This window comes from Procambarus clarkii, chromosome 37 (assembly GCF_040958095.1).
Source record: "Procambarus clarkii isolate CNS0578487 chromosome 37, FALCON_Pclarkii_2.0, whole genome shotgun sequence".
NCBI lineage: Eukaryota > Metazoa > Arthropoda > Malacostraca > Decapoda > Cambaridae > Procambarus > Procambarus clarkii.
The window spans coordinates 15,575,243-15,587,872 of NC_091186.1; the positions used below are offsets into that span (position 1 = coordinate 15,575,243).

Below are 12,630 nucleotides of genomic sequence, written 5' to 3' on the forward strand. Positions count from 1 at the left end.
GGAACAAAAAGTTCCAAGCAACACGGGCTATGGGGAGCCCGTAGTCCATGTGTGGTAGGCCTTCTATAGCACAGAATATGCAACAGACCAGCTATGACATGTTTGGAATCGAGAATTCTATGTACGGGCATCACAAAAACATCCACTAGACAGGGTGACATTGTAATTGCCAGAATTAGGCTGGAATATCGATATCTATGGCAGGTGGCTGTAGGTAATGAATCCCCCCAATGGTGAACATTCCAATTGTAAACTATGTGAACAAGAGCTGGGACATACTCTCCAACACTATATCTTTGATTGTCCTGTTACCATTGACTTCAGACCAAATGATATGAGGTACTTTGAGCTCTGTAATTACTTCAATATTGGAAGATATTCTTGTGTTGTACTCGGATTTTGCTAGTGGAGGCTAATAGAACAGGTTTGCATTTCATGTTCTTTCTTGATTCCATGTATGACTAACCATCCTGTGAGATGGGGGATATTATATGAACTTATAGCTAGGTTTTTGTTATCTACACTGTGTACATTTCATACTGGATAGAGTAGCAGCACATTTCTGTGTATACCTAAGTTGGTTAATAAAGAAAAAATAACAAACATATCTATATACACACACGAAACCGAAAGTACTAATCTCTATAATTAACTGGGTGCTTCTTACCTTATTAAGTTGACTGCCGATTAATTGTTTATCAGATTCCAGTTTGGCACTAATGAAGACATTGACAGATAAAATACTAATTTCACACGAAAACGTTGCACACAATCACTGGGCTTGAAGAGTATAATCTTATCTTTCACAACACTAGCCACTTAGATTCACCACCAAAAAAAATTTCTATCGCAGTTTAATATATGATATCATGAAGAAGTTGCGAGCTACAGGAAATTACCGGCATGCAAGCACCAGGACCGACGCGACGCACATCCTCCCTCACCAACACCCAAGAGCGCACTGGCTGGCCCAGCGAGGCTGTGTTGAAGTCACCAGTTGTTGTTATAGATTCAGCTACTCGGAACAAGTTCCAAGTAGCACGGGCTATGGTGAGCCCGTAACTTACCTGGCACAGGAGCGGGGCAAGTAGCACGGGCTATGGTGAGCCCGTAACTTACCTGGCACAGGAGCGGAGCAAGTAGCACGGGCTATGGTGAGCCCGTAACTTACCTAGCACAGGAGCGGAGCAAGTGGCACGGGCTATGGTGAGCCCGTAACTTACCTGGCACAGGAGCGGAGCAAGTGGCACGGGCTATGGTGAGCCCGTAGTGGACTAGTGCTGGAGCCTATGTATATAGCTAGTCTAAAAAAAAAGACCTAAGAGTTATGTCGTTTCACATTAAAGCAAACTTACTCAATTCTAACCTAACCTGCCATAAATAAAAAAAAGATACTTTTTTGTGTTTAATATAGTGTGTGTGTGTGGGGGGGGGGAGGTGTGTGACGTCATCTGCATATCTCTGGAAACCTTTCTGGGAGATTTTAATTCCTGACCAAACGACGTTTTCTACTATTTTGAGTAGAAGTAAACAAACAATTATCAAAAGAAGGCGCCAAGTCGGGGAGACTATGTAGCACATTTTGAGTAAAAAAGTTCGTATAAATAACTGAACGAGTGTGTGTAATTACAGATGAGTTCTCATCTACAGTATACCGTATACCATTCTGCATAGTATTTATGTATTTTTTGTAGAACCTTTGTTTCTGTAGCTTAAATCAATGACCTCTTTTCCTCGAAAATGCAAATATGAGATATTTGTTATTAAGTTTGTAATTCTTATTATAATTTTGCACGTGGTAATCATTTCATCTTCCGTTTTTGATGCGCGAGTTAATTGTAGGAAATAAATATATACTTAAGTGGTTCTGTTAGTTTTTTTTTACTCCCAAAGCCCAGCCTGGAGCAAAGCTTGACTGATGATAACTTGGTCCAACAGGCTGTTGCTTAGAATGGCCCGCACATTCACTACAACTCAATTACTCTGATACTTCTTTCAGGAAATTAATATTGTTTTGAAGATATCCACTTTTGTTGCTGGGAGGATATTGAACAGCTGTGGACTCATGATTTTCATACACTGTTCTGTGTGTCTATGGCATCTCTACTCTTCACTGACTCCATACTATATTTCCTGCCCATTCATTCCCTCCAGCATGTTTGTATTCTACTGTGCAAATTTGAGACCTGGCCTAGTATTTTCCATGTACTGTATATATTATGTGATACCTCTCTCATCTCCTTTCCAGAGAGTACATTTTGAGAGCCTTGAGACAAGTCTCAATAATTTTGGTGCTTTAGTGTATCTATGCATGCTGTAGATGTTCTCTGTATTACCTCTATTTCAGCAGTCTCTCCTGCTCTGCAGGGGAGGGAGGGAGGGAGGGGAAGGGGAAAGCGCCAAGCCTTTACGACTATATAGCACTGGAAAAGGGGTCAGGATAAGGATTTGGGATAGGACGGGGGAAAGGAAAGGTGCCCAACCATTTAGACGGTCGGGGATTGAACACCGACCTGCATGAAGCGAGACCGTCGTTCTACCGTCCAGTACAAGTGCTCTGCAGGGGCGAAGCGAGTATCAAGCAATACTCAAGGTGCGACAGCACTAGTGATTTGAATGTTATGAGCACTGGAATGGGATCCCTGGATTTGGTTGTTCTCATAATTCATCCAGTTACTTTTCTAGCTTTTTATTAGCTTGGTTATGTTCCCTAAATGTTAGGTCATCAGCAATAACTGACCAATAAACAGTGTTTTGTAAAGCAATACATTAATGCTTATTTGAGAACTTGTGTTAAGTACACAAGTTCTGTTTATACCTGTGCTAAGTTTTAACTAAATTTTCTGGAGATTGAGATATAATAACATAATAAGTAATCCCCCCAATCCTAAAACAGTTATCTCAGTAATCCCCTGGATTTATCTTTTCCTAAATTACTCCAGGATAAATCCAGTTATCAAAGTTACCTTCTCTTATTCTGCAAACACTTACAGTGATAATCATTCCAGGTTCGGCCGAGCTTGACATTAACAATGGAAACCGTCATCAAAGTGTTTAGACATTTTTGCTTCACCCAAGGTAAAATGCTGCTTACATTGTAAGAGTTTTTACCGTAGAAATGCAAGGAAAATGGATTAAGCGTATAAATCCCTATAATTGCCAGATTTTTTTACATCTGTGTATTATCAATCTTTATACACATCAGTTAAAAATTATTTTGGAGCATATGGCACCATGATGCACAAAAACATATAAATTTATTTAATTCGAAGTTCTGTAATTTGAAGTACAGTATAGGGAATTTGTTAAACTTTGTTAAGAATGAAAAATATTTCCTGTAATTATTGCAATGAAAAACAAATTTGTTTATATATTTTATAAATTGTGCATAGTAGTTACCCCTTGAAAGGGAATTGTGCAATCAATGAAAGACACCAAGTCAGGGAAAACTATTAAGCACCATCTGTCACAGGATACTCCGGAGGTCCTAAACATAATCGGCATGCAAAAACAAAGCAAAAATATGAAGACAAGTGATGGCACAGGTACCAGATACTATAGACACACATCTTGAAAATCATAATCAAGGGACCATTTGAAGTTCCTTGCAATGTCAGTGTTGAGAATGTCATCTAACCTTCATAATCCAAAGAGCCTGACAGACTTATACTGTACATTTGTTCATGTTTCAGAGGCTTCAAAAGCATGATATTTCAAAAGGAATAACAAATAAATGCTGATTTGGCACTGTTTGAACATTTTATTAAAAAATCTTAGGCATGTACAAAAATACTTTTGAGCAATTAGTTAAAATAAAGTGTACCAGCAAGTCTAACTGGAAAAAAAATACCCAATTGACCAACAACAAATCTAAACTTTGAACAGTAAAAATAATTTTTTTTAACAATCATTTAAATCTAAAATTTTAATCTAAGCAAGTTACAAGGCTGATATAGTATAACTTGCGCTAATTTTAAGAGCATACATCATGGCAATAAATTCTTGACATTTTGATTGCTTGAATCCAATTCAGAACATGAAAATAAAGTTTCTAAGAAATAAAATTTTTACATACTGCAAGACCATCTTTGGTACACTGAACTTAAATAATTATTTTTTACAATATATGAACACATGGAAAATGTGCAAATTATATCAAATTTCCTGAAAATGTTACAGAACTTATTATTGATAATCTTACAAAAGTTGACCATCATTTGGATTGAAAAGCTTATGAGATCTCCTATTAAATTTAGGATGATTCTGCCATGGAGGAGATGGCTGAACACGTTTCTCTAACAATCTCTGAGATAGTCTAGCAGAACTTTTCCTTTTTTTGATCGATTCAGGTACTGCAGCCTTTTTGCCAACTGTCGCCTCAGAATATTCACAAGTCATCGACATAACAGTATTATTTGATTCAGACTCCAATTGTCCACGCTTCATACCTTGGGCAACCGAGACTGCAACATGTAATTTATTAATTTTATCATCATTAACAATGCTTACTGTTCTTTGTGCTGGATAACCGATATAATATCCAATTTCACTAAGAGGATCCCTGCCCTTCTTGCGTATTTTACTTGGGGTGTCAATATTCTTGTAGGTTACATCTAAATTAGTGGTGCTCTTTGCAATTTCTTTTGAAAATGGCTTTTTAGTTTTTGACAAATGGTTCTTCATTTTATGAGACATATCTCTAGGACTCCTATTAGACACCTCAACAGAGTTGCCTTGAATTTTTAAACTTTCGTCAATGTCAGATAAATGTTTTTCAGAAGTTTGTTTCCCTTGTTTTTTATGTTGCTTACTTACACATTGTGACATCTTCAATTTATCATTAGATGAAAATACTAGCTGGTTCATCATTCCTAGTGATTCAGTAACATCATCAACTGATGTGCTTAGTCTTTCAGGCATGCTAATACTTTTCTCTTGAACTAGCTCAATATTCTCTCTCTCACCATGTTTTTTCTTTTTCTTTTTTTTACTTGAAAACAAGTTAATGCTCAAGTCCTTCTCCTTAACTTCCTCCTCTAAATCATGCATTTTTTTCCGAGATTCTTCCTCACAATGTACACTGCGGTCAAAAGAACTATGTAAGCCCATAAGTCCACTTTTTCTTTTTTTTAATTTGTTGCATGGGTACGTTAAATTTTGAATGTCAACTTGCCACTTCTTTGTTCTTAGTTTTCTCTTGGGGTCCTGACAAAAATCCATTGATCTCAAACCTTCAACTGATTTTACACCATGTATTCCCTCGGTTTCCCTTAAGATATCTTTGCATTTTTTTTTAGAATTTCTATGGGATAATTCATCGCTTTCCAGAAATCTTGCTGAATGTGGCAGCGCTCTTTCAGTTTCACTAATGAGCTGTGCACGTTTTGATTTTTTCTTCTTGAATTTAGAGCGAGATCCATTAACAGATTCACTCGGTCTAATGACGCTTATTTCCGCAATTATCTGTACTTCATTTTCAGAATTTTGTTTACGCTTCTTGACTCTACTTGACGAAGCACCGTAACTATCTATTTCATATTTGTTAGCATCTGAGTTAGAGCTTTCACTATCATTCAGAGGCATTTTGTTCTTTTTGTTTTTTTCTTTAAATTTGAATACCTTACCATTTGATAAAGATGGTGTACACATTACATCAGTAGTTACACCCTGTTCCCGCTTTTTAGTTACTTTAGCTTTCTGTTTATTTTTTATTTTCTTCGTTATAAATCTTGTTTCCTCAACTTCAGAACTCTCAAACTGTATCAAACTACTTTGATCACTGAAAGAATCAAGCCCAACATTTATGCTCATCTCGCCTGTCTCAGGCAAAGTGTCAAATGGCAAAGGCAAATCTTCTAACCAGGATAATTTATGGTCTTGATTGTCCTGAGATTTACCTCCACATTTTTTAACTAGTCTTAATTCTCTACATTTTCCATCTTTGTAAGAAATTTTCTTTTTCTTTATTTTTTTGGGATGACTAACATGAATGTTGTCTTTGTCTTTCCAATTAATCTGATTTAAAATCGGAGCAGGGAGATCATCTAAAAATTCATTCCAAGATTCAGTATGAGAAGTTCCAAAAGCATTTTTAACTTTATTTTTGGGTGGCTTTCCTCTAACTTTCTCACCTGTATCATTTCTGTGGTACGGCTTTTCATTTTGAAGTTTATTTACATCATTTTTGCCAACATGTACTGGTTCAGAAGATTTCCGCTCAGTCCTTCCCTTCTTTTTTCTCCGCTTTTCTTTCAATCTGTTGACTCTCTTATCTTGCTTGCTGCATGGGTCAACTGTAATTTTGCTCGCATAATTTGTCCCAATAAATGCAGGTTCGGAATTGTCTCTCTCTCCACCACCACTTGCAATAGTAAATAAACACTCATTATCTTCCACAGTTTCTCCAGTCACTGACCCACAAGTTTCTGACATGCTATCACCTTCCGTTTCTTCAATTCGAAAATCCCAAGCTTCTACTTTATATTCTTTTGTCATTTCTTCATTTGCTTCTTCATTCTTAAATCCCCAACTTTCTATGCCACTACCTCCCTTTACTTCCAGTGGCTCATATATATTACTGGTTTTATTCGTGATACTCTTGGAATTATCTTGAGCACTGCTGATATTTACCGGTATATTGCAATTTTTATTAATGACCTGCGTGGATGCCTTGCTTATTATATTACTGGAACTTTCATTTCTTGCTTGGCGATAAAAAAGGTCTTGTAGTTTAGCCACTTCACTACTGGAAGCAAAGGCAAGGCTGCCATTACTTGATGGTTTCTTGCAATTTGTGTCACCAGAATTAATATCATGGGACAAAAGTTCTAGCTCCTCCTCTTGTACTACACAAACCATCTGAGATAAGGGAGTTATCTCCAAAATGTTTTCCTTGCCAGTCTGAACTCTTTTTGGTCTGAGAGTCTGAACCGTTTGTTGTGAAGGTGAAAAAGAAATGTCCTGCATTGCTGGAAGAGATCCATAAACATTATCAGATGTGACCTCTGTGTCACTTCCATTTACACTATCAGACACTGTACTTCCAGCTGAGAAACTGCTGTGTGAATTTTTTAAATCAAGCCGGTACATTTTGTATGCATCAGTAGTAATCTCATCTTGACTGGGACCTATAAATTCTTGGCTATCACTAAATTCATTTTGGTCATCTTCATCTACTGGAGGTGTACGAAGACACTGAGAATGCACAATTCTTTCCACTGCACTCTTTGCAGAGTTGAATTTATCTGTATTATCATCACTAAACAAGTTTGCCCTTTGGCCTGGTGGAGTGACCGGTAGATGGTAATTATTAACAGACTTATGTTTCAAAGGAACACTTACTGATGCTAATGCTGTAGGGAGTGAGTCATCCAAAATCCCAATTTTACTATCTTCCATAATCAGTGATTCATCTGGCTGATCACCTGCACCCAATTCTTCCTCGGTTTTGCAAAAGTCAGCATTATACATGTTTTTCATATTGTGTAGCGAGGGGTCCATATCTTGCACATCTTTAATGTCAGAACTCTGTACTCGTTGAGCTGGAGTCAAGGAGTACTGTGAATCAGCTATTATATTCTGTTGCGTTCCAGGTAGAATATTTTCCTTTGTATTGTCCTCTGATTGAGGCTCACCCATGGAATTAATATTTCCCAAGTCATCACCAATGCCACCATCTTTATCACAAGTCTCAGTCAAGAACTGACTTTGGGTTTCTGGAACAAAACGAACACCATCATCTATAAAATTTGCATCCATATGGGAAAGTGTTTCATCAACCACAAGATTAATTCTAAAAACAGATTCTTGCGTGCAGGGCAAAATGGCATCGGGAGACAAACTTGTTGGCAATGGTGTAAGTTGGAAATCCTCACACTCTTCCCCAATTTTTTCAGCATTTCCTGGAAGACTACATCCATGCTTTTGGGAACTTTCTGCTTTATACTCACCAAGTCCACTCTCTCTCTGGCCACAAGTTAATAAATTTTCCAAATCCTCCTCTAATACTCCACATGAGAAAGAGTTTCCTTTGGAATCTCTATCAAAATCATTCTGATCTTTGTCAATGCTGGCGTTACAAATGTTAACATTTTGACTTGCATTAGTGACTTCACAGTCATGAAGCACATTCTGTTCACAGCCTTGACAATTAGCAGTGTTAGATATATTTGCAGTGTGAATGTCTGGCTCTTGACTTTCAGCAAGAACTGGCTCAATAGGCACGTCTGGGAAATTTACTTCTTGACTAGTATTGTTGGCAGTATCATAGTTAACGTTAGAGGAATCACAATCTCCAAGATTCTTTGAATCATTGTTGAAACTGCATGTGTAAAGAAATTGAGGATCATAGGTCTTATCTTCTTCAAAATTCATGTCCAGGTCTCTATTTTGATGCTCAAGATTTGGAGAGGTCAGGGAATTGGCCATCATAGCTTCTGCTTTAGATCTTTTCCTATGCATATTCAATTTAATTTCCTCATCTTCAGAAAAACCTTTACTCTCTCTGGAATTTTTTTCTTTTGGTTCAGACAACTTATTTACATCATCTACATGAGAACCATTCTGTAGCGTAAAGCATAACCTTCGAGACATTACTGGATCACAGTGACTTACCTGCTGTTGCTGGCTTAATTCTCTCTCGACAATAACCATATTATTTGAAATGGATTTTTCTCTTCTCTCTAGACTCAACATGTCTTTCCTGTCCACCATTACACGAAGTAATGCGTTTCGAGAAATATTTTCCGAGCTTACATCTTCCATGCTAATACTGGTTTCAATTTCACTATGCTTTAGTCTTTTCTTCTGGTTATCAGATGGTTTAATACCATTGCCAATGCTTTTCATACGTAAACTGTCACCATCTGCCACACAACTTATTAATCCAATAAAACTTCCATTATGGGCAGGATTTAAAGCTAGATTAGAAGGTAGTGAGGACACCGCATGTTCTGCTTTTATCTGAGTACTTGTGATGATATCTTGCTCATTAAATGATACATCTTTGCCACCCTCACAATTTGTTAAACGTCGTGAACACTGCAATTCCAGAAAGTCAATCCCAAGACCTGTAGTGAAGTTCACTTCAGTTTCATTATTCAAAGATAAAGGATCTATATCATTCCTTGTCCCTTCATTATCATTTTCTTCACACATACTCTCAAAATATTCTGTTGAATCACATTCTTCAGTACCATTAGTGTCTTCAACTGGAGAAGATATCAAGTGCAGCTCAGAACTTCCTTTCTTATAAAGGTAACTGCTGGAGGTGGTTTCCATTCCCACATGAAGAAGCCTAAACAAAGAAAATATATTAAAAGACATGAGCCATTTTATATGATCCTGAAATTTACATACATCAATTTGACTAGATTAGGCTATAGGTGATCCAAAGAATTACCAGTGCACCAGCATATCTCAGGACAGAGTGGTATAGAGATAGGACATGATTACCTGACTTAATCTATGCTCCAGTGAAAAGGAGACAATAAGAAGCAAGTGATTCATTTAAAGTCAGAATGAAGGTGGTGTTTGGATCTTGACAAGTATGTCCTAGGACTGAAAACTAAGGATGCACCAGTGAAAAAGAGACAATAAGAAGCAAGTGATTCATTTAAAGTCAGAATGAAGGTGGTGTTTGGATCTTGACAAGTATGTCCTAGGACTGAAGACCAAGGATTCACACCTCTGACTCATCATATGCAGTTCGCAAACATGATGGGCCAGATGCCAAAAACTAACAAAAGGCTTGAGGTGTGTTAACCTCAAGAAACGTTTCCATAAAAATGTAGCAATGACAAGATCCTTATCCAAGGACCAAAGATAAGGCTGGGAATGACTAAGAGGAAAAAGTCGACTCTAATCTGATAAAAGGAGATGACAAACCCAGATTGAAACCCAAGAGGAGAGTCCCTGACCATGCTGACCAATTTAGAGGCTACAATATTTACATGGAACAATACACCTAAAACAACTTCGATTCAAAAATCAAAGTGCCCGCCAGTCAAAAATTCTACACAAGATGTTCTGCAGAGAGCCTAGAACACCTTTGAGGTTCTTCCACTGATCACTGGAGAGAGGTGTAGTCTCAAGATTGGAACCATATGAAAACAATGAGAGAACAGGGTTCCTTGCTCAGGTTGAAGTGGCCACATGATAGCTAGCCATATGATGCAGTCCAAAACAACTTGACACCCTAGATAGAAAAAAAAACGAGCATGAGAATGAGATAACAGAACTCTCATTGCCTCCAGTTATGGCAGGATACATCTAACACAAAGGCCACCTGATCAGTGACCAAGGAAGTAAAATTGAGGAGTTCAAGCAGAGGCTAAAAGAACCACCTGTGGATGCCTGAATGTCTCGCATATCCAATTAAAGGATAACCTGTCCACAAACCATTCTGTTTAAATCAGAAGGTGGGAGGGACCAACCATGATCACATTCAAGACTGCAAATGTGAACTGCCCAGAGGAGTAAATCCTGAAGGAATCAGATGTTAAGTTATTCTCAAAGATGAATGGCAGAAGTGGATACTCTCTATTCAGGCAATAGACCAAGACAGCCTTAGCACCAACCAGGCATGACAGTCCCTGATGCAGTCCTGGTCAAGAAACCAAGGTAAGTCTACACAGGCAGCCATCAGCAAACCTGAGAGTAGGCAAATCCAACACACAGAATGGTACATAAAAACGTATCCAAAGGAGGACTGCTGAAAAATCAAGCTCAGATTATGATAGGCAGTAAGAAAATGCCTCCAATGCACTAATGCAAAATAAAAGTCCTTCAGGGCTTCCATCTGGTGATGAGAAAACAATACAAACCAGTAAGTGACCCAGAGCAATTCTTTACATAGTTAGGATCAGTGTTGCAATTGTAATGTGTGCAGTAATCTGTTTCTTTTGCATTCTACCCTTTTTGGTGGTCTTTTCTCTGGGTTACTGTAATGATCCTAAGTTTACACTCCCACTTTCCCCCTACTGAGTGGACCTGGTTTTGGTACTGATCTCTGGTATGTGCTTGTCAGGAAAATACCGAGAGGCCACCCTTCCCCTTCAAGAGCCAAGCCAAATTTGCCAAATTTTGTACAATATTCCATTACTTACCTTGTTCTTTTAATATCTGAGTAACAGATGAATTTCTTCAAGAAAGGACCAGGATAACATATAGAATCTTCCAATTCAAGTGCTAAGTTATTGTAGCCATTTGAAAACAAGGCACTTTTGATTTCTAATATATAGTCCACACCTGAAGAAAAATAAGAAATGGGTAAATGATGATTTAAGATTGATGTATATTACATTCTTTCAATCACAGGCAGCATTTTATATATACAGTTACAGGATAATTAGCCTTCAAGTAATACTAAATTGCAGAAAGCAACCTGACATGGTTGCAATTGTGAAAAAATCTAGACATTTTGATATAGCTGGTCAGAGAAAGTAAACTGACATGACTGACATATACAAATGGATGCAAGGGTATAACAAGGGGGATATTAATAAGGTGCTACCTGTACCTGCTAAATATAATGACAAATTAAAACATGAAATGAGCTACGCTCGTGGTGACCCCCGTCTACCCAGTAATCTTGTTATATGACCCAAAGAAACTACTGACAGTTTTGGCATCCACCACCACCTCACTTAACTTGTTCCAACTGTCTACTACTATAATGGCCAAAGATAAATTAAATTTATTTTTCAGCAGAGGAGGCAGAAAGAGCAAAGGTCGTATGAAGAAGTTGAAAGAGGAGGTAGAAAGACCAGAGGTCGAACCAGGTGATCGAATGAGCAGAGGTCAGTCCTAAAGACCAGCAAGCAGCCAAATCAGTAGAATTGACAGAGCAGCAGCAAGAGTCATGAATTTAGCTCAAGTCACAAAAATTATAGTCTCAATCTCTACCTCATGAGAGGAGGATCCCCAGCCTCTACACTGATTACAGCTGAAGATGGCAGAAGCCTGTACTGCACCATGCCACACATCTTGGTTTTCCTAACCAAATTTTTTTCTATAAATCTTACAAATATTCATCGTCTCTAAGATCATCAATTCTTTCCTTGTAATCACTTACCAGTTTTCTCTCACTCAGTTCCTCAACTTTCATTATTCTACCCCATAGATTCTTGAGAGGTACAATCACCCTTTTAAAAAACAAATCAAATGCACTACACTACACCAAGCACCAAAAAATACATACTGCACCAAAAAAATACATACTGTAACAAAAAATATAAGCTGCATAAGCATGATGAAAAAGAACTTGGGCCTTCTCCAGAGGAATAAGTGCTGGTGGTGATGTCCAAACATAGTGTCTCCACAAAGCTGTCATTCTTTGTCCAACAGCATCTACTAATGTACGAGACTTCTTGCATAGTGAACAGGACCAACACCTAAATTAAAAAGTACAAATCATCTTAGTAAAATTCTCAAATACATTTCAGCTAGAAAAATTATTTTGCAATACTAAATATTTCAATATTTACAGCAAATTAAGGAAGGTACTTAGCTGGTCGCCAAGGACCTGCCTTGTCCCTTTATCAGCTATCTCAAAATCCACCTTGCTACCCTTACCCCTCTGCACTGTACATATAAACATACATTAAGGAGGGTCTGGTCGCTGAGTGGACA

The 12,630-nt window shown here is 37.8% G+C and overlaps 1 protein-coding gene across 4 annotated transcripts in view; it reads right to left on the minus strand.

Moving 5' to 3' along the window:
- Positions 1 to 4,150: 4,150 nt before the first annotated feature.
- The window catches only part of LOC123765696 (uncharacterized), a 34,636-nt gene continuing 26,156 nt past the window's right edge, over positions 4,151 to 12,630 (minus strand). For all 4 annotated transcript variants that reach the window (XM_045754379.2, XM_069337163.1, XM_045754378.2 and 1 more), the window contains 3 exons: positions 12,220 to 12,392; positions 11,106 to 11,247; positions 4,151 to 9,295 (listed from right to left, as the gene is read on the minus strand). In XM_045754379.2, coding sequence (XP_045610335.1) covers positions 4,198 to 9,295; positions 11,106 to 11,247; positions 12,220 to 12,392 — 5,413 coding nt within the window. In that variant the 3' untranslated portion in view covers positions 4,151 to 4,197. The remainder of the gene's footprint in view (positions 9,296 to 11,105; positions 11,248 to 12,219; positions 12,393 to 12,630) is intronic.